The following is a 27,938-nucleotide window of genomic DNA, read 5'->3' on the forward strand; positions in this document are numbered from 1 at the left end:
TAATGAATGATGGTAGATTTGTGTAGTGTGAGAGTTGTCAAGGGCAGAACATTTTTTGTTTATTTTTCAGAAGAAATACTTGAGTGCCTGCTTGATTATTTTTGCTAAAAATAGTTTCTATTTTGCTCCATACAACAAAATGAAGATATATGTAATGTGTTATTAAAACTCAGTGAAATTTCATAGTGATTGTGTTCTGTAAACCACGCATGCACATGAACCACACAATAACACCTTAATACCTTTTTGCATTACCTGATTATTATTTATAGGATTATAATTATTATTTTAGTAAATCTAAAGGATTCTTTGGGCTTATTTAAACAACATACTGTACAGATAGATGCATGAACTACATTAATTCATCCAATTAATATTCAACACTTTCATTATCATTATTATATCTTTTATTTTTATTGAAGCATCATTGAAATATGCTGAAGCGACGTGAACCAGCACCATTTTTTATTCATCCTGGAATCAAGTAAATTAAAAATATTTATAATCACTATAACATCTTAATATATTATCAGTATATTTTCCATCAGGAAATCTTTATATATATATATATATATATATATATATATAATGATATATAATCCATTCATGTCATGTGTATAAATTAGATATATGTGGCTATATGTTCGTGTGAAAATACAGAAACAGACTGAATACAGAAACAAACTGAAATGTTTACATCAAAACATATTATAAATCTCACACAGTGTAATATACACCAACACAACTCATCCCAGCACTGGGCTGGAATATCAGGATCTGCTGTTTGAGGACGTTACGCACTGTTCAGATCAACTCTGAGAGATTTGCAGGTTATGCTCTGGCTTCTGAAAAATAAATTACATATATACATTTTATTATATATAATATATGCAAAAAAAAAAATATAGTACAGTATATATATATATATATATATATATATAATAAAAAATATAATTTGTAAAATATAAAAATGCTTCTTTATACTGTATACACACACACACACACACACTACTGTTCAAAAGTTGTTTTATAAAATATTTTTATTTAATCAAAAATACACTAAAAACAGTAATATTGTGAATTATTATTACTATATATATATATATATATATATATATAATTTTTTTTTTTTAAACAAAGCTGCTTTATATTTGAGTAGAAACTGTGATAAAAATAAAGGTTTTGTGTACGGTACTTTATTTTTGCTTTTCACAAACAGGGAACCATTGATAACAGTAACAATATGTTCTTCTATTATAAATGTCAGAAACTGATGAATATAAAGTTTAAAAGAACAGCATATATTTGAAAATGACACTTTTTGTAAAATTATGAATGTCTTACAGTCTCTAATGAGACCTTGCTGAATAAAAACATAGAGACTCCAAACTTTTGTAATATATATATGTATATACTTAATATACTTAAGTAATACTTAAATACATATGGATTATATGTAAGCCTGAAATGTGACACAGGGTCATTACCTGAGCTCTTCCAGGGCGAGTTTGTTTCGTAATCTGACATCCTCGCTGATCGGGTACACCATGAGTATCATGAGGCCTGTGGTGATACAGGCCACCGGGGCGGCGCCGATGAGCAGTTTCAGTGTGTAGACCACTGGAGGGGGCTGTCTGCACGCTCCTGTGTCATAACCAGCAAACCTACAACACCAACAACTGTGCATTCAGCTTTCATGGGATATGCTGCACAAAAATAATCATGCATTTACTCATTACCTGACTGGTTTCCAAATGTCAATGAGCAAAGAAAAAGATCAAATTCTTAATATTACAGTGTTTACACCAGTGGTCTGTCATGAATCATTATTTCCAGAGTAATGAAAGAGTGCTCTCACTGTAGACAGAGTGTGGACACTCCAAGAGAAATGCCTGCAGCGAACTTTGTGAAGAAGGCATATAGGGAGTAGAAGATCGCCTCGTGTCCCTTCGAGTTGCGGTTTGCCAGTCTGAAGTCATCCACTACATCTGGTAGCATTGACCTGAGCAACAGGAAACACAACACGGCAGAGGCATCATTCATCATCTCGTATTAAACATCGACATTGGTACCATAAAGCCAAATCCTCTTTGTAGACGGCACATAAAAACTGCAATTTACTCATTTGGGGCCTTTCCAATCAAGCAGAGTCTATCTTTAAAAACCAAAAAATAGCATGACCCTGCCATGAAACCTGTTATTTGGAGATTACTGGTTATTAAACCTATATATGAAAGTTAAAGCTTGGCTGGATAAAATAAACGCTATAATACGCTCTTTATGGATCACTTTTAAAGTCGGCATGAAACAGAAGTAGTGATAGTCTACTTTCCTTAGTCTACTAAGGAACAACTTGAGGGTGAGTAAATAATGACAGAATTTTCATTTATCTCTTTAAATGCATGACATAAACTATATTCAAACTATATTTATACTACATTTTGAAGAAAATGCTGCTCTTTTCATTGCCGCTGCTTTTTTTTTTCATTGACACAGCAAAAACGAATCTACGCATTATTCTGTGAACACAAAAAACACAAAGTATTGGATGCATATTCTTTGTTTATGAATAGTGCAGTATTATATTTCGGTTTGGAAGACTCACCATGGTAACAAGAGAGACGCAGCCACACTAAGCCCAGACGATACGGCCACCACATATGCCACTATCAGATTAGGGATGAACACCAGCATCACCGTGAACGGCATGATCCACTGTTTCAAACATAGGCATTAAACCATTTAAAGTTGCAATGAGTATGCTTTTAACCTCCAGAAATGTATAATGCATTTGATAAACATTTTAAAATGGCTCCAGTCATAGGGTACAACGGGGCTAAAGGCACTACTTCCATTGTGGATGAAAAAAATATATCTGTTTTTATTGAACATTGATGGAGCAACAGATTTTGTGTGAAAAAAAATCATAAAAGCAGTTTGTTTGTTTAAAAATCTTATAAATGTATAAATGTACCCACACACGGGGTAAAACTAGCATGGGGCAAAAGGCACAAACTGTTGATACAAATACTTTAGCTAAAATACTATCTTTTTAATAATGTCTAAGTTAATATTTGTTCAAAACAATCACTTTAGCAAAGTTTGTACTGTTTTTGGTTTATTTTCATAAATAAAAGTATTCATTTTTGCTTAATAAATATACTGTCATTGAAATATGTTTATTTTAAAAAACACAGAAACAAAATTAGTTTATGATTATGAAAGATCCCATAATAATTGTAAAAAGTCTTTATAACAAATAAATATGATATTTTATTATATGATACGATTAATAACATATTTTTAAATGATGGTTTCATTATAAATATGATGATTATCTCTAAGGTGGACACCCAACTTAATATATATTTACCATCTGAATCTAACCATGTCATATCAACAAATGGAAAAGTCAGCCGGCTGTTAATTATTGTGCCTTTAGCCTCAACAGAAGCACTTTTTACCCCAAATACCATACTTTTACATATTCATCTGTTATTTAACTGTTGCTTTAATTACCTTGAACAAGACCTTTGTCTCAAAATATAGACAATAATTTTATCAATTCTCATTTGCTAGATAAATCTACAACATTTTAAAAAAACATTAAATATTAGATCAAATTAGCGCAAAATCACCTTTGTGCGATTGCGTCAAAGTTCGGACAAATTTCCATGTGCACCATCAAAAGCGGTTGTTAAAGTCCCCATGAAATCAAAATTGACCCTATTTACTTTGTTAGCACATATTACTAGTCTTGTGGTGAACAATTAATCCGTCCAAGTAAATATAAAAAAATAAAAACAATTTTTACCATGGTAATCTTTAATCAAAATCTGAAAAGTTACTTCCGGTCTGGAATGGCGTCTTTTTCCGATGACGTAGGTTTGACGGCTTGGGTTGAAAACGCTTAACCACTCCCCTCAAACCGTTAGTCTGCTATGAGCGAGAGATGGAGAGGAGCAGCGCTAAGTAAAACCCTGCCCTCTGTTCAATATTCCGTTTCACTTGGAAATGCGTCATAACACTGGAGAAAAGTCGTTTGCAACTTCCGGTTCACGGGGACTTTAAAGGAGAACTCGGCAACTCTAGCGAACTCTAGTCACTTCTTCGCTGATTTTCCCTTTTGTTGTCGCATGTTTTCCCCACGAGCTCCCCCTACAGCTGTGTGTGTGTGGGGGGGGGGGGGTATATTTCACAACACGGTCGTAAAAAACTCACTTGCGGCGGCCTCCTCCCCCTCTCTACCGCTGCTCATGTGCGTTTGTTTTGATCGGAGCAAGCCAACTGTATCGTGTGGAGCTATGTCTACCGAGGTGGGTAATCTGGTAATACATCATATATGCGTGTGTGTTTATGTCGAATTGCCGTAAAGCAATTCGTGTTTCGCGCTCGTTCTCGTTCTCGTTTCTCACGAGACTTTCAATTTCTATCTTGCCGGGACGGTAGTCCCCAAGTTGCAAGGTTGGTTTTTTGCCTGGGAACGCTGGGGGGAGCGGGGAAAGTCACCAATATCACCAGAACAGGTTGTTTAACCATCCAAATGATTTCTAGACAGTTTTATTAAGTTAAAAAAGTTACCAAGTTCTCCTTTAAAGTCCCCCTGTAGTCAATAATTGTATCCCTTAAAACTCATCTTTGATCAACGAAATGACATATTTAAAAGTTGTTTCCTTGAAAAAAAAATGTTATGCCTTAAAATAGCTTGAATGTAACTATACACCCTTGCCTCAATTAGTATGCGTGGTTTTATGAATATGCAAATTAGCCCCGCCTCCACTCACTCGCACCAGCTCAGATCCACTCGTTGACGTGATTGGTTACAAGGACATCAGAAACACCGGCGATTTCTAACCGTGTTTTTGAGTCGGTCTTTGGTTCACGGCAGTTTTAAGGACAAAATACTCGGCAATGGTGCGGCAATGGTCACCACTAAGAAAAGAGCTGTGTTGTGCCATCTACTGGTTTATAAGAGAATTAAGTCAAATGCGCCTTTTACCCCGTTGTACCATAACAGTGGTCAGTGGTCTAGAAAAGGCCATTTATTCAGTATAAGACTAGTTTCCCAACATATTCTGAGATCACATGACCAGCAGAATACTACTGATTTCGATTAGGCCACTATTATCAGACACATTCAGAATAAACACTGCTATATGACACACTATATAGTAAAAAATAGCCAATAATTGCTGTTTATAATATGGTAGTATCCTTTGATCATTTATAACTGAATAAAGAGTCATCCAAATCACTGATTAAGAAAAAACACTTGATAAAGTAACAATTACTGTAATGCCGCAGAATGCTGCTGTCTTCTTCCCGAACTTCTCAAGGAACCACTGCCAGAATGGGATACTCACTGCTGCTGACATCTGGGAAGATGTAGAAATTCAGTCACATGTTCATTCTACCCAAGATACACACATTAGAGAATTTTAAGAGAGCTTTGTCTTCATTTCAACGTCAGCAACAAACAAACAACACATGACAGGTCAATTGAAATGGATATGACATCAACAATATCTGTTTATTGAATAAAGTTCATGGTGGTGTCAGCTTTTCATGTCTTTATCAGGTACTCACCAGAATTGTCAAAACAATGTTCTGAAAGTGATCTCGAAGCTCCACCGCATACGTGCAGAACAGCACAAAGTTACTTTGTATCAACTGCAAATGGACATATAATACAGTTATAATGATGTCATTAATTAATCCAGCCCAAAACACTGTGATTAAAGGAATAGCTCACCCAAAGATGAACGTTTTTGACTTTCATGTTCCATCGGACAAACAGCCCACGGTTTTGGATCGACATGAGTGCGAGTAAATAATGACAGAATTTTCCTGTTTGGGTGAACTATCCCTTTAAGAAAACCTGAAGGCTACATTCTGGGAATGTATTCAGAGTTTCAAACATGATGAAACTGTATATGCTGCTAATATATATAATAATTCAGTTACATACAACTGAACGAACTATTGTAGAATGAAATACTGGAGGGAAAGTATGTTACCTGGATGGCCACAGATATGAAAAGGAAAGCTGCCGTCAGAGTGAGGTAAGACCCGTGCTTCATGACCAAAATAAAGCCCTTATGGAAAGGAATGGCTTTGTCCGTTTTAGTAGCGTAGGGATCTAATTCAGACGGAAAAGCGGAGAAAACACAAGTTAGATATGTTTTCTGAGGTACAGTGTGACACTATTATGACACATTTAAACGCAAAAATATGTTTTAGACACAATAGTTATGCCGCAGTTTTCCATATAATTAAAGAGTGAAAGACACTTTCAAGCTAAAAAAAAAAAAGTGCAATAAAATAAGTCTTCTGAAGCCATTCGGTAGCTTTGTGTGTAAGTTAGAATTCACTTATGTAATTTATATTTATAAATATAATTTGCACTTGCAAATGTGGCATACGCGTCACATTTGTATATAAGTGAATGGATTTTGGTCTGTTTTGTTCTGTTCACACAAAGCTATCATACACACTACTCTTCCAAAATTTGGGGTCAATATGGATGCAAAAACAAGGGTGCATTAAATTGATCATAAGTGACAGTAAAGACTTTACATGTATACAAAAGATTTCTATTTTAAATAAATTATGTTCTTTTGTACTTTCTATTCGTCACAAAAAATATCACGGAAATCACGATTTCCAAAAAAACAGTACAATTGTTTTTAAAAAGGATAACAACAAGAAATGTTTCTTGAGCATCAGATCAGCATATTAGAATGATTTCTGAAGGATCATGTGACACTGAAGACTGTAATAAAGTAATAATGCTGAAAATTCAGCTTTGACATCACAGGAATACATTATTTTAATACATATTTAAAAAGAAAAGTTATTTAAAATTGTATTAATATTTCACAAAAAAATTTTTTATCAAATAAATACAGCTTTGGTGAGCATACAAGACTTTCTTTCAAAAGCAATAAAAAATCTCAAAACCCAAACTTTTGAATGGTTATGTATCTTCAGAAAACATAGGATATATAGCTGAAAAGTCATTTTGGTGTGTTTAACAGAGATCAACAACTCCAAACTTCTCTTTAGACTGTATAGAAAAGAGCAGAGTGCATCTCCTCTTGTATTCCACAGAAGGAAGTCATTTGGAAATTTGTTAATTTTTGAAGGTGAACCAAGCAAACTTTTCCATTCGGATGCAGTGGCAAAACAAATGTATGCCACATGATTACTGCACATGCTCACCATCTCTCTCTTTGACTCCCAGAAACATGACCACCGTACAAACCAGAAACAGCCCACCGATCACTCCGGCAGCGATCATGTACACTTCCTTCTGTAAAGAGAATCAGACCATGAGAAAACAGTCCTGCAAAACATCTGTCTATCATTTAATTCTATCTTAATCATCTTAATCTTTGGTTGTAGTTTTATTCCAGTACATGGTTGTCATGTTCCAAATTCATTATATTAATTTGGGTGTAGTGGCTGCTTCAGACTTCGTACTGTATGGTCTCGTAAATTTTAGCGAGCTCAAATTAGGTGCAACCCCAGAAAAGAGGAACTTTTCAATCTATTCCCCCCAAACAGGAACTGCTCTGCCCTAAACAACCTCAGGATTGTTTGCTATTTTTCCACGGACCGCGGCAAGCACTTCATTATTGTTCCAGATCAAAAGAGCCGTTTCAGAGGAGACGGTTGGCGCGCCCTTCCATCTCACCGCCTTTCAGCCCGGCCACAGAAGAATGCGCAGTGACACGGTGCGTGTTGGATTCAGCCCGACCGCCTCAGAGAGCTTTAACCAGAGAGACGCTCTGCAGTCCAGCTCCAAATAGCTGTGGGCCTTCATGGTTCTCCATCATGGGTTTCCACTATGGAACCCTCAGCCACATCCACAAGCCAAGCCTGTCGGTTCACTCACAAGTCGGTTTTGACTGACATGGAGCTCAGTGGCTCTCGGCTCAAAATAGAGTTATACAGCCCCCAAAACAAGCACATTCATTTATTGATTCTGAGGACTCTGATGAATATAAATTGATCCTCCGAAGGTCAAGCTCTAGAAATCCATACCCAATTAAGTTTTGAAGGGTTTATGGTTGGATGAAATGATGATTGATGATTTCAGGGAAAAACAATCAAAGCATATTACATTATATTATATTTGAATATATCAACAAATGTTTTAATGAATACATATATATACATTTTCTTACAAAAAACCCATTGCTTCGCTTCAGAAGACATTTATTAACCCACTGAAGTCTTATGGATTACTTGTATGATGGATGGATGCGCCTTTTGGAGCTTCAAAAACTCAGGCTCTATTCACTCCCATTATAAAGCTTGGAACAGCCAGGATATATTTAATATAACTCAGATTGTATTCAGTCATATACACCTAGGGTGAGTAAATTATGGGCTAATTTGCATTTTTGGGTGAACTGTTCCTTTAAGTGGAGTGGTTCACTGGTGCACTTTTAGGTGAGTTTTAAACAACTGTGATTGACACGTACAGCATGAAACAGGAAGTCCTGTGATAGCGCCAGGGATCTGATGATCTCTGTGCCACTGCTGTTTGCCAGGTGACCAGTCGTCAGGTTCCGATGCGGACAGTGCTTCAGAGTGTGTGCGCTCGCTACAATCTGACCCTGAATGGCGGCACCGACCAGCGTCCCAAGCACCTCCACCGTCATGCCTGCACATATGCATGCACAAAAGTGTTAAATCATTCTTTACATTCAAACATATGCAGTTCTCAACATAAGCACTTGGCAAGCATTTATTTTAGGATTATTGGAGCACAATGAAATCAGATGTTAATATTCTAGAGCAAATCCAAACACGGGTTTAAAGATGAACAATGTTGTCTGTGTAGCTGTAAGCTTACGGTAAGCTGTAGCAGAGTCTCTCTCTCGCTGATCGGTGCTCAAGAACATGGTCAGGGCGGAATAAGGCACATGGAAACACTGCAAGAAAGATTAAGAATAAAATAAAAGACAAAAAGTGATTAAGATGGAAACTGAACATTGACATTTAATGTATTATGAAAATGCATTATTGCACAAAAAAATAAAATACATTTTAATACATATATTCCTAATGTGAAAAAATCTCAATATTAAACCAGTGAATAAACAAATTATTTAGTGTAGACTTTCCTAAAAGTTTTTGCTGCGCTTTAGGTTGAGCAAAGATTCAATTTTGGCTGTATTATAGCTTCTTCAGACCAGGTTTTGGTTTCTAGGTTTTTTAAAGCAGTGGTTTTTTATAAAAAAACAGATAATAAAAGTTCTCATGGAGGTTAAATAGGACCACCTATGGTTCAGGCAATAAAATTATTTTTGGTTCTAATTGGAAGCTTTATGTTTATTATTATGGAGCGTTCTGTACGCTCTCATAAGTGATGATCTAAAAAAAGGCAAGCAAAATGATGAGTGATCCAAAAGAGCATGTACATTTATCAGTGGTTTCATAACCAGTCATCTTTCCCATTTATATTATGTTGTATATAATTCACAAAGAAAAGCTCATAAATCAATGCTATTCATTTTAAGAACAACATGTTCTGTGTAGGCTAATTATAAATGTGCGGTACAAAATCAATATTTATCAAAGTACAGAAAACCTTCCTTGAACTTGCTTGCATATTGCATTGCATGCTTACTCTAAGTGTGCACTACTGTCAGCTATAGCTTTTCTAATTCTCACGAAAGCCAAGTCAGCACTGCGGCAGACCAACGGCCCAAACGGCTACCAAAATAAATCTAACTACAGAGTGCTTCTCCAGCGGTGCTTCTGTTTCTTTAAGAGTTCCCCATATTGTCCATTTGACTTCCATTAAGGGTTTTGATTCTGAGTAGCTGGAAGATTTGTTTATTTAAACATAAACCAAAGCTTAATTATGAAAAACGGACAAATTAGAATCATGTAAACTACCGGTACTACAATCTTCTCCATGTACACTAACAGCAGCTGGTGTTTCTCAGCTTTGTGCTTACAGACAATGAAGGACGCTAAAAGAGGAAAGCAGCATTTATCCTCTCTGGTGGTTTCGGGCAGGTTGTACCATGTATTTATCAAGTAGTTAGAATGACTTTTCATTACAGCGTAAACCGATGTGGTCAGAACGGCTTCCCCACTCTAGCACTTATTGGCGGGTTTTTACGGAGGACAGAATGAGCCAAGCCATAGTAACAAAGGATAGAAACACAAATAAATCATGGAAAACTCCATGCAGAGATCAAAGAGGCTGGGCTATAACCACACTCAGTTTTGTTGACAAGCATTTTTAGCAAGATTAAATTTACTTGAGAAGCGACACTGCATCAGATACACTACCTATCAATAGTTTAATGGGGTCAGTAGGATTTTTATTTTAAAGAAATGTGTTTTCTTGTTAATCTGTAAACGATTATTTACCATTAAATTATAGTACAACTCTAAGAACATTGAAGCAAATATGCAGGATACTTACTGTGATGAGAGTTTGGTAGAGACAGTAAAAGCCCAGATACCAGATGAACCTCCCATTGGTAAAAGGTGGGACAAACCAAAGGTAGAAGTAAGAGACCACCACAAATGGAGTGCAGCCCACCATCCTGGAGGAGAAAAGGACACAAAAGTCTTAATGCAATTAAGTGTAAAAAGACAAAATGTCAGTAGCACTTTATTTTTACAGCCCTGTTCTAAATTAACATACTATGTACTTATTATAGTAATTACAATAACTGGGTAATAACTAGGTAGTAACCCTGAACATACCCCAAAACCTAACCTTAACCCATGTAGTTACCTTATATTAACCAGTACTTTCTTGGATAAGTACACTGTAAGTACACATGAGTGCACATACTGTAAAACAAAGTGCAACCAAAATTGTTTATTATTTAGTGATGGTGAGCTATCAATGTCCAATTTTACAACATTAAATAGATAGATAAATTAGATCATTTGAGTATGATTATAAGTATGCACATGATTAAGAATGTGAAAACAAACAAACAAACAAACAAATGTTTTTGGGACAATATTTCGGGCAAAAGTAATCTGGTCACAGCTAGAAAGGAAAATTAACTATATAACTGCTAAATTTGCGAAATAACACTGTCTTCAATAGATGTCCTATGGTTGATCTCCCATTTCAGCTTCTGAACTAATCAATATAACCCACAAAAGGCAGCTTGAGTATCATCTTAAAGCTACAGTGCACATTTATAGCAGGTTTGTGTATCTGTGTATCAGTGTTGTCTCTGTTTGTATGGAAGCTACAGCAGACTGAAGGAATGACCATCTAAAACAGTGAATCGCACACCGACAGTTTTATTCTGACGAAGTCGTCTTTACAGAGTGAAGCTGGACGTGGGGAATGTGTTGGCCATATATAATTCATACAGATACATGTCTTGCATACCATTATGAGAGAGGCAGTCAGCTGGAGGGTTGAGAGGATTTCAAATACACAGCTGAATGTGCCTTTTCTCAGCAATTTATCCCCATATACCAGCTAAATGATATATTCTACACTTTTGCAGATTTTTTAAAAGTGCAATCTATCCATGGATTCTTGAGGCAAAGGTGTACAAGAAATATACTTTACATAAAGAAAGTATGCAGATGTAAATGTTTGGCCAAGACATTGAAATGCCTTTACATGTATTAACCATTAAATGTGTTTGTCACCTTAGTTGTTAATCAGGTAAAGATGAGTTGATAGATAGATAGATAGATAGATAGATAGATAGATAGATAGATAGATAGATAGATAGATAGATAGATAGATAGATAGATAGATAGATAGATAGATATGCAATGTACATCAACGAATGGGTTCCCGGATCTTTATCGAAAACTGACTCGTTCAGGGATGGCGTGAACGTGTGAGTTCAAGGTTGTTGTTTTATTCATTTTTATGGTTCATTAAAAAGAACCGGTTTACAGGAGTCAATTTCCATGAATCAAACATCACTGCTCACGCTGTTCATTGTTGTGTGCAGGAAACATTGCACACGCTCTAACAAGAAGAAATCTGGCAAACCGCAAATGGACGCACACAAAGCTTTCACAACTAGCCGCATTTTAGTCACAGTCTATAGCCCTGTTTTCCATATCTCTCTTTGACTCAGGAGCGAGACTTGTCCCACAGTAAAGCAACCGTTTGCTGAATGCTGAATTCAGGTGGTTGGCTTTCATACTAAATTACGTGACCTTGTCAACTCTAGAACTACCACAACCCTGTTCCTGTAAAGAAAACCTCAATGTTTGGTCAGGGACTTTCTAAGCAGTTTACCCTGGACACACTGACCTCTGTGCCACACTGCTTTTCACTTTCACAGAGGATAAACAACTGTGAGCAAACAAGCAACAGAGAACAGGGAGGTAAAGAGAGTGGCCAATTCTGGCACAGTCCAGATGCCACTACTGTAGTGTGGAGCAACTTCTGTGTGCCCTGCTGATTGTTCGGCCACACAAAGGAGCCACCGTACAGGAGAGATAGAGAGAGAGAGAGCAGAACAGACGGGTTCATGTGAATGGAGAGAGCCAGACGGTACGGAACCTGGGTGTGCTCTTTGATACCAAACTTTCATTTGAAAGCCACATTTCTAGCATCTGTAAAACCGCATTCTTCCATCTTAAAAATATATCTAAATTACGACATATGCTCTCAATGACAAATGCGGAACAATTAGTTAATACGTTCATGACCTCAAGGCTAGATTATTGTAATGCTCTTATGGGTGGTTGCCCTGCACGCATAATAAACAAACTACAGCTGGTCCAGAACGCAGCAGCTCGAGTTCTTACCAGAACCAGGAAGTATGACCATATTAGCCCTGTTCTGTCAACACTGCATTAGCTCCCTATTAAACATCGTATACGTTTTAAAATATTGCTGATTACTTACAAAGCACTAAATGGTTTAGCTCCGCAGTATTATAGTCCTTCACGTCTATTGTGATCTCAAAACTCTGGCCAGTTGATAATACCTAGAATATCAAAATCGACTTCTGGCGGTAGATCCTTTTCCTATTAAGCACCTAAACTCTGGAACAGTCTTCCTAACATTGTCCGGGAAGCAGACACACTCTGTCAGTTCAAAGCTAGACTAAAGACACATCTCTAGCATACACATAACACATTATAAACTTCTATAATTCAATGTTAGGCTGCATAGATTAGGTCAGCCGGGAACCGGGAACATTCCCCATATATCCTGATGTACTCGTTACATCATAAGAAAAATGGCATCTACACTAATATTTGTCTCTCTGTTTATCCCGAGGTTTGTCCCCAGATCCAGGCTGTATTCAAATCTGATGAAGGACCTGAGCCTGGACACGACGACAACGCAGTCCTGAAGTGTCAACTAGTCTCTCCCCTGTGAAGGCCTCCTTCTCCTTCCCTTTACCTCTGTACAGATAAAACTGATTCCAGTTCACATGGATATGCGGAAGCGATAAATAATTCTGTATTATAAATTTTTAAGGCCAGACAAGTAATTTGTTGAGGTCAATTTGTAAAGAAAGTACAAGACTACACGCCAGCACACATATATATTAAAATGCGTATACCTATAGGCTAAACACGTAATACGCATGTGCACGCCGTCATGGTTTTCACAGGTTTGCGTTTTTAAAGCTTGCGCAGAGATAAAAAAAAAAGGCTTGCACCTTGGAACCTATTTCAAGGTTTGCGTTCTCGAGCCACCAGGCACTGTTTTGTGCCCGGATGAGCGGGCCGGAGAGCATTAAGGGTTTTCTGTTAGAACGGTGTCGTGTTAGCGGCCCCTAAGTTAATAACTAATGATCTTTGCAATGGAAGTGAATCAATCAAAACTAAATTTAGCTGGACAATAACTTTATTCTAGGAGCTGCTGTAAAGCCAAAACAATCTCTGTTACTGTAATTATCACTGTAAAGCTGCTTTGAAACAATCTATATTGTTAAAAGCGCTATATAAATGAAGGTGACTTGACTTGACTTGACTATGTAAGGTGCTGAATGTGAATGTGAGATGACCTGATATTTTAACTTTGGGAGCAAAGTAACCAGAGGGAAAAAAGCCTGAGACCGCTAGTTAAAATGCACTGATAAAAATGATTCTGTGTTGAAGTAAATACTACAGAAAAAAACTAATGTAATTTCTACATTGAAGGGAAAAAAGAAGAAGTACATTTTATATTATTACTCAATTCAAGCTAGTAGAAATTAAAGCTTGAACTTATAAATATATTTTATTTGGAATTGTTTGTTATGTTTAAAATGGTGCTTCGAGTAAGTATCAAAGTTATAAAATTAAGTAAAACCTACTGAACTTTCCAATACTGGGATCATTCACTGGGGCATAAATTGTAGAAACAAAGTCTAACTGGCCAAGTTAAATTGACTTATTGTTGATAATTTTACATAACTTAGTTAAGCAGTTTTTACTTAATTCCATACATGTGAAATTTACTTAAAAATATGAGTGCAAAAGAAAAATTAAGTAAATATATATCTTAATTTTTTTTTAATGTGGTCTTTGGACTTTGGGACTGTACACACAAAAAAGAACAATAAAACATGAAAAAACTATAATAAAATGATACTTTTAAACATTAAAATATATCTTTCCATATTTAAAAAGAAAAGAAAAAATTAAACGTTTTTAATGAACGTAATGAAAGTGTTACCCAAAAAATGCATACAAATAATAAAAAAAAGAATTTTTTTTTCTATAAATCAGCTTACTCACAACTTCCCTGTTTCTGGAACAGACTTTATATGTTTGTGGTATTACATCATTTCTTTGTACGTCAAAGAAAGAGATTTAGATTTAAGTGTCCGATAAACGTTAAGAGCTGCACTGAGCTTCCAAAACATTAACATGAGTGTTAAAAGAGGTCAAAAACCTGTGCTTTAAGAAAATCACTGATTACGTAACTAAAACCAAAAGAAGAATCAGAGAAGAAATTTCAAGCGTGATGCCGATAGGATGAGTAATTTAGCAGAATTCCCCCTTTTAAAAGAGAATGTAGAATCTGTAAATCAACATATTGTCTTTGTGTTGGCACGGCTTTAGCATAATAAACACTGAGACACACCAGAAGGCCCACATGGGCATGGCTGAGATGTTCTGCAGTGATTCTCTGAAAACAAACCCTAACTACTTCCTCCCGGACACTATGATGTCACATCAGAGTGTAATCAGAACTTCCTGTCAGGCACTCACATCTTGGGCATGTCGTCACTTTAATCTCCTGAGACGTCCACAAGCCCATTTTAAGAAGCCTTCAACCTTCAAGAAACCTGTTTGTTACTTGCTTAGATGTAATTTGTTAGAATATAGGCTAGTGATATTTTGACTAAATCTTGAACTAAAGGCAGGAATACACAACTACACAACATCTGAACAGATATTAAAACACTAAGCATCATACACTTGCTGATTTTGTAAGTGCAAGGGTTCCGGAAGTATTTTTTCCCATTAATTTTCTCCATAGGATAATTGGTTTTTAACAATAACTTAAAAAACTTTAAAGACTGCCCTACTGTAAGCTACGAGTTGGTTAATCTATGCTATCTGCTTCTTTTGAAGCCATCAGCCCGCATTATTTCAGCTTATTATGCTTAACAATGCAATTTGTGGTGAAAAACTACATGCTTTGCAGAAAATTCCACCAATCAGAGAGTCGAAAAGAGCAAAATCAGCCAAAAGAGCTATTTAGCTCCGCCCACTCCCATAAAGCACTGTGAACGACGATCTCGCTACGCTCTCAAAATACTTAAATATTTGTATATGTATATATATTTTGCAATGTAATTAAAACATTTGTAAATGAGTAGTTTTATATTTCTCCATCGTTTTTAATTCGATTATGCTGTTTGTAATGCTTCATGGGATTGTAGTTCTTTCTCTCACTAAAGCCGTTAAGTACATAGTCTTGTACCTTTGTTTTTTTTGTCCAATTTTCGAAAACATTTTTGCTTTAAATCAAGGTTTATAATGTTATGATTCACCTCTGGTTTGCTTGGTTCATGGCTTATAATGACTTAACAAAGACTTATTTTAAATAAGTGAGAAAAATCCATATGAGAAAAAATGAATGGAAAAAATACTTCAGCAATACATAAAAAATGAGTTAACATGAATGGCATGCCTTTAGTATGAGAAAAACAATAGGTGCACTTTCAAACACACTGCTTCATTCACCAGTTCTCATACGCCACTCACCATGGCATGAGTCGTCCAATCTTTGTCCATTTACTCTTAGTAATGAAGAATCCCACAATGGGGTCAGTAACTGCCCCCCAAGCCTTACCAACGAACAACACCATGGAGGCCTGGAACGGGTTAATCTGTCAGGAGAAGAGAAAGTGAACATCTAGGCCTACATTAATAAATACCATCAAACCTTATGTTTTATTCATATTGTGTGGTTCTTGCAAATCAGAACAAGAGCAGAATCATTAACACAAATTGAATTATTTTTGGCTTCTGTTTCAATTAATCAAATAATTAATAGGGTGCTATTCTGTGATTAATATGCTCTATTAAAAATCCTATCCTCAAGTATTATATTACAGTAAAAAAGCAGCCACTTATTTTCCAGTTTCCGAAACCTTCCGAGTCTCAAAAACTAAGAAATGCAATTTTCTTGAAATTACACAAAAACCCATGTCAGACCAACAGGATTGCCCCAAGTGTTGTCCCAACTTGTTTGAACAAAGAATTTCATATTGCTGAAATGTTAAACATTTGTGAGTTCCCAGCATGCATTGCACTCTGAATAAATTAGGTGTTTACTGTTGTAGATTCCCCCCCTATCCTTTTCCATTTGTTGATTGTCACTGTTTGTGAGGTTTGTGTGTCAAGTGTTGAGTCCTACAGTATGTTCAACCATTTAAAACTATATTTTGGATATCTTTGCTTTGCTATCTTTGTGAAGAAGAACAATCATCCTACATAGTTCACTAAACATGTTAAGTATCCTAAGACCATATACTGTATATGGCTATTATAACAACACATTTATTTCGTTATTAAATGAAAATTCGCAGAACAAGAAATCTGTTGTTGTCTTGACAAATTTATTGGCTGAATGAGGCATTTAGCATTAAGAGAATGAACAAATAAAATTAAAATATTGACAAAAAAAAAAGAGTTGAGAGAACTCAAATTGCCTTGGATTTTTAAGTTCTCCATTTATTTTTTTACAGTGTGGCTTCATATTTTATTAAAATACCTAGAGATCTCACCTGTGCAATGTCAAGTAGATATATCTGAAGGAAGAATGCTGTTGCGCTCCCGGCTACCTGATTCGGTGCCCCTCCGATGGCGAAACATAGTTTGCTACAAACAGTGAGTTTCTGATCCAGATGAGTCTGAAATAAAAAAGCCTTGGGGTCAGAAAATTAGATGCAACATAACAAATACAGTTTTTTTTGTTTTTTTTTGAGAGTACAAGACCATCCTGTGTTTCTAAGGTTAAATTCGGAAGCTGATTCCATTCTTACCGTGCCATTGCAAGTTTTATTTTCAAATATTTCTTTTTAATTTAAATATTATTCTTTTTTTTACCATTTTCTTTAATGTTGACGCTCTTTCTCTCTATTTAATATAATTTGAGTGTATACACACACACACACACACACACACACACACATATATATATATATATATAACTGTACACACACACACACACATATATATATATATATATATATATATATAACTGTACACACACACATATATATATATATATATATATATACACACACACACACACACACACATATATATATACATATACACTCACCTAAAGGATTATTAGGAACACCTGTTCAATTTCTCATTAATGCAATTATCTAATCAACCAATCACATGGCAGTTGCTTCAATGCATTTAGGGGTGTGGTCCTGGTCAAGACAATCTCCTGAACTCCAAACTGAATGTCAGAATGGGAAAGAAAGGTGATTTAAGCAATTTTGAGCGTGGCATGGTTGTTGGTACCAGACGGGCCGGTCTGAGTATTTCACAATCTGCTCAGTTACTGGGATTTTCATGCACAACCATTTCTAGGGTTTACAAAGAATGGTGTGAAAAGGGAAAAACATCCAGTATGCGGCAGTCCTGTGGGCGAAAATGCCTTGTTGATGCTAGAGGTCAGAGGAGAATGGGCCGACTGATTCAAGCTGATAGAAGAGCAACTTTGACTGAAATAACCACTCGTTACAACCGAGGTATGCAGCAAAGCATTTGTGAAGCCACAACACGCACAACCTTGAGGCGGATGGGCTACAACAGCAGAAGACCCCACCGGGTACCACTCATCTCCACTACAAATAGGAAAAAGAGGCTACAATTTGCACGAGCTCACCAAAATTGGACAGTTGAAGACTGGAAAAATGTTGCCTGGTCTGATGAGTCTCGATTTCTGTTGAGACATTCAGATGGTAGAGTCAGAATTTGGCGTAAACAGAATGAGAACATGGATCCATCATGCCTTGTTACCACTGTGCAGGCTGGTGGTGGTGGTGTAATGGTGTGGGGGATGTTTTCTTGGCACACTTTAGGCCTCTTAGTGCCAATTGGGCATCGTTTAAATGCCGCGGCCTACCTGAGCATTGTTTCTGACCATGTCCATCCCTTTATGACCACCATGTACCCATCCTCTGATGGCTACTTCCAGCAGGATAATGCACCATGTCACAAAGCTCAAATCATTTCAAATTGGTTTCTTGAACATGACAATGAGTTCACTGTACTAAAATGGCCCCCACAGTCACCAGATCTCAACCCAATAGAGCATCTTTGGGATGTGGTGGAACGGAAGCTTCGTGCCCTGGATGTGCATCCCACAAATCTCCATCAACTGCAAGATGCTATCCTATCAATATGGGCCAACATTTCTAAAGAATGCTTTCAGCACCTTGTTGAATCAATGCCACGTAGAATTAAGGCAGTTCTGAAGGCGAAAGGGGGTCAAACACAGTATTAGTATGGTGTTCCTAATAATCCTTTAGGTGAGTGTACATACATACACAATTTTCCACCTTATATTGATAGTAGCAGCAGAGCCATGAAAACCACCATAAACATGCAAATAGTTCAATCTCTCAAATAATGTGCTGTGAATTATATAATGGCATTTTCTCCTTTTCATTTTCAAACTCTTCAAAGCAATTTTTCTGGATTTGATGTAGTCGGTCAGTACTTGATTAGGTTCTAGGAGTTCCTTTATTGAGGTTTTTAGGTGATAATCACAGCATCCGTCTTAGTGCTGTCGGTTCAGAGTTTCTCTTTTCTCCATTACGTGGGTGGGATAGTTCGAAGGACCCTCAGTCCCGAAACCACAGGAAATATTTAATCCAGATGCTTCCACTGCTGTGAGTGATGGGCTATTTGATCACAGAGAACACCCTTAAAATAACGGTTCTTCAAAGCTTCTTTTAAGGAATGATTTTTTCTGTATATATTTCTTAAGTTGCTATATAGTTCTTTAAAGAAGGGGAAAAAGTCTGTAATAAAAGTGTCTGTGAAAATGTCCCCATATTTTGAATTACACATTATATTGTGCAACCATTGTCATTGGGCTATGAAAATAATTTAAATGAATGTTCGCTGAACATTGAAAACATCCAGTTTAAAAAAAAAAAAAAATGGTTTAATTAGTGGTTTAAATGCTTCTATTGCTCTCCTCATTTGTATGTCGCTTTGGATAAAAGCATCTGTTAAATGATTGCATGTAAATGTAACGTTCTTTGAGAACAATATGGAAACGTTACTTTTGAATGTTCTCTAAAGTTGAAAATAAACCGATTTGGGACGACATGAGAGTAAATAAATGATAAAGAATTTTCATTTTTAGTGGAATTATTCCTTTAAAATTAAACCACATCACTTAACTGCACTTGCCATTCAAAGGAACCCGGCAATGACACAATGGAAGCAACACGGGTGTAGTGAGTGACTTCTCTTTACCGTAATGATTAAAGAAATGCATACGTTTTGAGTGGCTTTCTGAATGTAAAGTGTTTCACACATTAAAAAGGACACTCATCCCTTGGAAAACTCTGTGGATAAGGCAGAGTAAATGTGTGTTTTGAGGGTGTGTATGTGTATGTGTGTGTGTGTGTCTGCATATGTGCGGTGTGTGAGTAGAAAACGGAGGGGAGATCCTTTCAACACATAAAAGGGAAGTCAAACCGCCGCTTAGAGCCATATATTTATGAGAGAGATCTCGGAGACAGTCAGACAGACATTTGGTGCTGAAAATACTACAGAAGTCAAACACTCCTCTTTGAGTTGTTAACTCATTCATCCTCTCAATCAAAGCCGGTGTTTGGCGTCTCCAAGCCAACGTGCACTCTGGGTACCCTCGCAAAAAACACAACCACAGAGGGCAGGACCGATCGCTCTTCAGAAGATGCTGTAATTAACTCACTGAATTTCCCCCTCACGTTCTTAACTTCACCATGATGAAAAAAAGATGAATGACTTCTGAAATCACAATTTAGGAGGTTACAATGTAATTATTCGGATCACTCAGAGTTCACCCAAGTCTATATAATCTAAATTCTGATGCTACTGAACAACAATTATGCCTCTAAAAGAGGAAAAGTAAGAGGATTTGATGGTGCTAAAGTGTGAAATGAATCAGGAAGATTGTGAGCTTAGACTAGAGGCAGATACTGTTCTAATTCTGGTTTATCTGTTAAGTATCACTTTTGCACACTGTGAGCTGAACAAACCAGTACAAAGTGTTGTGAAAAAAGAAATGGAAAAAAACTGTTTCTTAATTTGTACTTTTGTCTTGTTTTCTGATAAGTATATCTCAACTCTTAAAACTAATATATTTGAGAAGCAGAATTGTACAAAATAAAATAAATCTGGCTTTAAATTTAAATTTTCTTATTTTTAACACATTGACAAATAGTTTTCCCCTTGTTTTAAAGCATAAACCTCACTTGTAAATATACATGTATAATAAAAGTTTGTATGTAAGTTTGTACAAATAAATGTATGTATGTATATATAAACTTTTATGTTAGATGTGATTAATCATTATTAATCGATTTGACAGCACTAATATTAATACTTTTATATTTTTAATGGAAAACCAGACAAAAATACTGGCATGAGGTATGCTAATACTTTTTGAAACAATTGGATGATTTTCAGCAGTCAGATGTTAAAAAAATTGCAAAAAGAAAATCAGACTTGAGCTGCATTTACTGGATCAGAAATAAAGTAAACACAATAATACTGTAAAGTAGCCTACTATTGCAATTTAACATTTCTGTTTTCAATTTTAAATATATTTTAAAGTATAATTTATTTCTGTGATGCAAAACTGAATTTTCAGCATAATTACTCCAGTCTTCAGTGTCACACAATCCTACAGAAATCATTCTAATCTGCTGATATCCTGATCAAGAAACATTTCTGATTATTATCAATGTTGAAAACATGATGTTTTTATTCAGCATTTCTTTGAAATAGAATTATTACAATATAAAATTATAATTTTATATTATGATATAATATATTCTATTTTAAAATATCATTTTTTTGTAACAATATAAAAGTTTTTACTGTAACTTTTGATCAATTTCATCCTTGCTAAATAAAAGTATCAATGTCTTTTAAAACAAACAAATTTTAAAAAAATCGTAACCACCTCTAAAACTTTTGAGTGGAAGTGTACATTGAACAAGGGACTAAGAGAATCTTATTGTGGGATCTGTTGACTTGTATTGGTAGACAACCACGTTGCAACACACCCCGGAGACCATCCACAACACTATAGCATCATGGATCGCTTGAATTCTCACAAAGTTTATTTTTGCTGCTGTTATCATGATAGACACAAACAGGAAGTCGTTGAGTTGAGACACAAAATATCTGACTTCCTCACAGATTGAAAACAGCAAAAGCGTGATAGCAGCATAGAAGTGTGGGAAGACAGAGTAAATATACAGCTGACATGAGGACCAAACTTTCCTTTTGGAATTTTGTCTCATAAAGCTTGTCAAGAACATGTTTGGGACATATTTTACCCCAAAATCTAAATTAAAAACTATTATTATTATTTTAATACACTCACCGGCCACTTCATTAGGTACATTGCTAGTACCGGGTTGAACCCCCTTTTGCCTTCAGAACTGCCTTAATTCTTTGTGGCATAGATTCAACAAGGTGTTGGAAACTTTTTCTTTTCTTTCAGAGATTTTGGTCCATATTGACACGATAGCATCATGCAGTTCCTGCAGATTTGTCGGCTGCGAATCCATGATGTGAATCTCCCATTCCAGCACATCCCAAAACTGCTCTAATGGATTGAGAGCTGGTGACTGTTAAGTGAACTCAATGTCATGTTCAAGAAACCAGTTTAAGAAGATATGAGCTTTGTGACATGGCGCATTATCCTGCCGGAAATAGCCATCAGAAGATGGGAACACTGTGGTCATAAAGAGATGGACATGGTCAGCAACAATACTCAGGTCGGCTGTGGTGACCTCACATGCACCATTACACTACCAGAACCAGCCTGAACCGTTGATACAAGACAGGATGGATCCATGCTTTCATGTTGTTTACACCAAATTCTGACCCTCCCATCTGATTGACGCAGCAGAAATCGAGACTCATCAGATCAAGCAATGTTTTTCCAATCTTCTATTTTCCAATCAGCTGACAGGAGTGACACCGGTGTGTGTCTTCTGCTGCTGTAGCTCCTCTGCTTCAAGGTTCAATGTGTTGTGCATTCAGAGATGCTCTTCTGCACTTCGGTTGAAACAAGTGGTTATTTGAGTTACTGTTGCCTTTCTATCAGCTCAATCCAGTCTGGACATTCTCCTCTGACCTCTGGCATCAACAAGGCATTTTCACCCACAGAACTTCTGGATATTTTCTCTTTTTTGGACCATTTTCTGTAAACCCTAGAGATGGTTGTGCGTGAAAATCCCTGTAGATCAGCAGTTTATGAAGTACTCAGACCAGCCTATCTGGCACCAACAACCATACCACATTTAAAGTCACTTAAAGGTATAGCGGAGGATTTTCCCGAATTTTAGAAAAGAACCGCCCTCTCCACTTTTTGAAAAAATGCACATGCGCAACACTCTACCTGCTGCCGAGAGGGAACGCCTATTAAACGTATGCACGAGCTAATCATAGCTTACATTAACTTTTACTAGCAGTGATTTTAAATGGATTTCTTCAAATAGCATGCCAAACTTTACCTGTCAAGTAGAAACTTCGCAACTGAGGCATCAGTGGGAAGCCCAACCTGTGTTTAGAGCGCACGCCATCATGTGAATCGTGTGCACGAGCACGTACGACGGCCTTACGTAAACATATCACCAGAATGATTGACACTTAGGAGGACCAATAGTCTTGATGATCCACCCGGAAAAAGAAAATCCTCCGCTATACCTTTAAATCGCCTTTCTTCCCCATTCTGATGCTTGAACTTCAGCAGATCGTCTTGACCATGTCTACATGCCTAAGTACCTTGAGTAGCTACCATGTGATTGGCTGATTATATATTTGCGTTAAAGGTACACTGTGTCGTTTTTTAAGTATTTTATTAGCTAAAATCAATGTCTTTATTCATAAATATGTCCTCATTGGTGTAAAATTACCTCTGCCAATGATCTGACTTATCTTCGTAAGCGAAGAATCTCTTATCTTTATTTACATTGGACGGGTAAGTCCAAGGAGGCTTCCATGTCGTTCCGCCATTTTGAAAAACTATAATAGCAGAGAGGGACAAAAAGCACTAGGCTACCTCAACGCGTTTCCACAACACGTTTCCGTTCAGAGCCAGCGTCTATGTGACTGAAATCAGTTGAAATGGACAAGGAGATCAGTGAGAGGCGCTTGTCACTGCCCCGGCAAATTTGAAAGGCTGCACCGCACGGTACTTCATAATGCAGGATCAAACTTATGGCGAGCCACAGGAGAAGGAATCCTCGTCGCCAAAAAAACAGAAAATGTAATTTAAAAGGAAACGTGACCAGCCAATTCAAAAAACGAGGGTAAATATCAGGATAGCTTTTCCCAGGTGGAAAGAGCTAATGAAGAAGAAAGACTTTGAAAGGGACTGAAGTTGCCTGCTTTCTTCTCGACAGGTAAGTCAATGTTACAGTCTAAATGACAAGCTTTTTTTCATTGCTTGGTTGTATAATTCATTATATAGGCAGCATTACAGTAGAACATGTATAGTTAAACTCGATGAAGTGCTATTGGAAGACATGTTGTCATAGATTCTTGGTACATAACGGCTACCGTAGTTGCAACACGCATTTGAAAAAAGGCGCTAGAGAGCACTATTCGTTTGAATGCAAAATACAATTTCACCGCTAGATGGGAGAAATTCCTACACAGCGTACCTTTAAACAAGCAGTTAAACATATATATAGTGACATTATTTTCATGATAATAAGCACATATTTTAAGAGGGAAACATGCTTAATAGTCCTAAAAATTGTCTCTTTTTTCCCATCTGATTTTTTGGGTGAAATGTGACCCGGACCCATAATGACTCCATGATGTTTGTGAGATTCAACTGAACTACACTCTTTGTGCTTAGCCTACTTTCTCAGAGTTGCTGCTCTAAGCTGCTTTTCCCTGTATGTTTGCGTGAGGATGAATCTAGATGATATAATGAAGGGTTTACGGCTTCATGCCCAGCGGGATTTAAAAAAATGCATTTTATCATTACACTTGCAATGTCAAATTGACCCTGGACTTTCACCTCCAATCTGAATGCGATTTTTTTTCTTGTGCAAAGAGTATGAAAAACAATATCAAGCTCGCAAAACCCATACACGCAAGTGTAGCAATACATTTTTCATGACTGTTGAGGCAAATGTTCTCTGATGGAGTCTCAGTGGATTCAGACTGCATGAAAAAACTGGTACATTGGTCTGTACAAACACGCCAGAGAGTCAAGTTAACCATAGTAACATAATCGCTCTTTATCAAGACATTCACATTGGTGATCACATGAATCCATAGTAAATCTCACAAAAGGTTTGAGAAGTAATACAATTTTCTTGAGGCAGCCTTTACTTTTGTAGTGGTACAGTAATAGAAGGCTATCAGGTAATACTGTATAGCATGTTACTAAATGATTACCATCATAATGCTACATGATAATTATTTACAAGCTATTTCAAACAATACTGTGGTTAAGTTACAGTATAACAAAGGTATTACCATTAAAATGTCCAAAAAAATCCATGCTAAAAGTGAATCCCCTTCCATTTCCACTTTAAATCTTTAACCTTCCACTACGAGAGTCTCCGTCTTTCCTTTTTGTAACGGCGTGCGTGAGAACAAGAGCTCCATTAGTGTGTTTTCCATACATTATTGACACACGTCTGCCATTTTCCCCTCGACCAGAGGGTCAGCGCAGAAGAACAGCACAGACTTTATTTCACTTGACAGATCATCCCTGACATTTTTTTTTTTCACGGATGAAGGTCATATTGCATCCAGATCTGTCTACAAATATTATGCTATCTTTAAAAGTAATCTTTAAAATCTTTTTAAAGTCTTTAATCTTTAATCTTTAAAAAATGCCAATATTTGCTGTCTGACTGCATTTACATGTCAAGGAACATGCAAGCAAGCAATTAATACAGTGATCTCTCCAAAAACTCAAATATTCATATACTTAATCTATTAATAACACTCAATTGTGATAATGATAGGGACAAGCTTTTCATTTACTTTCAATGCACATTATATCTATTTCTAACCCAGATGATAATACACTGCAGTCTGTGGCTGTGAGAGGAATTCAGTTCTGATTACAGAAGTGATTTTTTGACTGGTGCAATGGTTAAACTCAAATGTAATTTTGTAATATACAACTTAAAAATACAGTTTGTGTCTTTATAGCAGTATGTATTTGTGGGTTTAACTGTCTGCCTGTCAGTGCTACGCCTAAGCAGCCTTTGGGCATGTGTGTTGGTAAAGCATCCATTCCACCACACAAACATTCCATGTGCTCATTAAAACATGCCATTCCACATACTTTCATAACGTACAGATCCAGAAACGTTCAGACTGGTATCGTAACAAAAATACGTGTATATTGGCACCTGTTCCCCCCTACTGAGTGTTCATCAACTCCAAAGTCCACAATACAGTTGATACTGTTATTTTTACACTCAAAAATTAATTTGTGTAACCCAAAGTAGTCAGGTTGATTCAGTCATGTTATATTATTTTTTACCTGACCATTCATTGATATACATTTAGATTGCAAGCTGAGTTAAAAAGACACATAGCTCACAGTTTGCACATAGCTCACAGTTTAACACAGAAAAAAGAGAAAGAAGAGAGCATCACATTGCCTTACCTGTGGTGGTATCTTGGTGAAAGAACTTTCAGAGTGCTTCATCATGACTTTATCCCCTGATGTGACCCGGGCTTTCTCCCCCTTTGCCATGGCACCCGGTGTGACGGGTACAGAGACAGCAGCTGAACTCTCTGGCTTCTCAGAGCTGGCTACAGCTGTGCCTGCGTCCATTCACATACTGCAGCAGCGAGAGGATGGGCAGGGTTAGATACAGATGCTTCCCAGCTGTCACTCACAGATATGAGCCAATCACAGTCCTCGCTCTACCAAAACAAGCTGCTTACCTGAACCGGATAGCCTACATTCCTATGCTGTCACACAAAGACACTAAAACACTAAATAAACTCATATGCAATGTAAGAGTTCATTAAGAATTTTTTTCAGGTACTGAATAAATTAATATTATTAACATAAAACATCTAATGGTCACTTTTCCAGCAGAAATACTTTTAGTTCATTTAATGCAAAAATAATTATTTGTTTTCCGTGCATTTTTTATATCAAGCAACATATTCATTTTATTAAATAAATATCGAGTGCACATACACACAAAATGAAGAGACATAAGCATAGATAGATAGATAGATAGATAGATAGATAGATAGATAGATAGATAGATAGATAGATAGATAACCTGGGTGATGCGGTGAGATGCACATCTGCTGCAGCGGTGGATGAACTGCGGGTTAATTCCTTCACACACAAACACACACTCATTCTGCAGCAGCTCGTTCTATAGTAGTAATCACAAACAAGCGCGCCCCCTGCAGGACACCAAAGGCAACTCACAGGATCCTACATCTAGTTGAGACAGCATAACGCTCTTAATGAACTCCAGGTTACTTACAGGCTAAAGTAAAATGAAGTGACCAGTATCAGCTCCTGATTGTAAATTTAGGTAGGGCAGATTATTAGCGCTAGTTTATGTTATACAGTTTGTAAGCTTTATCTGCACATGCAGACACACTTTTGGCAGAGGTCTAGTGTTATTCAGCCTGAGGGTGGCGCTCTTGGCAGGCTTTAAGTACACACAACACAGCATAAGTGCTATCTTACAATTCATTTCCTTAGTATTTATTGCCTCAGAATGTTGTTTTAGAATATTACAAGTTGTGAGGGTAAAGTGAGGAAAAGAAAGTCATGTCTAATCTCAGAACAAACATAAACAAAACAGAACTGAGCACGTTTTAACCATAGACTGTTAAAAAAAGACTAAAACAAAAACATTTAAACTAATGGATTATACTTTCATTAATTTGATATGCTACTTCACAGAACAGACATGGCAACTAGTAACTGACCTGATGGAGACTAATATACACATATCTGAAGCAGGTTGATATCGTCTTGGTCTGGACTGGAGCGAGGTTTACGTAAAGTGAAAATAGGCGGGCAGTCTGAAATCTGCCCAAATGCACTAAATTAGAACGCGCTGCAGTTCCATTTTTCACCACAAATTTACATTGGGAAAATTGTGTGGCGCTGTAGAGCTGGCCAGGGCTCAGGCACCCTCTGCCCGGATTAGTATCATAATAATACATGCCTGGCAAAGCCATACGCTAAATTTTGATATCCTGCTCACTTTACGACTAAATTCTTTTTTTTTGCA

The 27,938-nt window shown here is 36.7% G+C and overlaps 1 protein-coding gene across 4 annotated transcripts; it reads right to left on the reverse strand.

Annotated features, from left to right (window-relative positions):
• Positions 1 to 418: 418 nt before the first annotated feature.
• Positions 419 to 27,892, reverse strand: mfsd2b (MFSD2 lysolipid transporter B, sphingolipid). 4 transcript variants are annotated; one of them, XM_079888809.1, is made up of 16 exons: positions 27,631 to 27,892; positions 26,964 to 27,093; positions 26,330 to 26,507; positions 17,211 to 17,336; positions 16,186 to 16,310; positions 10,451 to 10,574; positions 8,864 to 8,942; positions 8,490 to 8,671; positions 7,222 to 7,312; positions 6,018 to 6,139; positions 5,587 to 5,670; positions 5,292 to 5,375; positions 2,606 to 2,715; positions 1,859 to 2,002; positions 1,488 to 1,664; positions 419 to 845 (listed from the first exon to the last, which is right to left on the reverse strand). In XM_079888809.1, exons 3-16 carry the CDS (start codon positions 26,498 to 26,500, stop codon positions 794 to 796), a joined length of 1,671 nt encoding a protein of 556 aa, XP_079744935.1. In that variant the 5' UTR covers positions 26,501 to 26,507; positions 26,964 to 27,093; positions 27,631 to 27,892; the 3' UTR covers positions 419 to 793. The 4 variants fall into 4 exon arrangements, with proteins under 4 accessions (XP_079744935.1, XP_079744937.1, XP_079744936.1 ...); XM_079888811.1 differs by having other exon boundaries at positions 617 to 845; positions 26,964 to 26,988; XM_079888810.1 differs by having other exon boundaries at positions 617 to 845; positions 26,964 to 27,022.
• Positions 27,893 to 27,938: the final 46 nt, after the last annotated feature.

This window comes from Squalius cephalus, assembly GCF_949319135.1.
Source record: "Squalius cephalus genome assembly, chromosome: 12".
Classification (NCBI taxonomy): Eukaryota; Metazoa; Chordata; class Actinopteri; order Cypriniformes; family Leuciscidae; genus Squalius; species Squalius cephalus.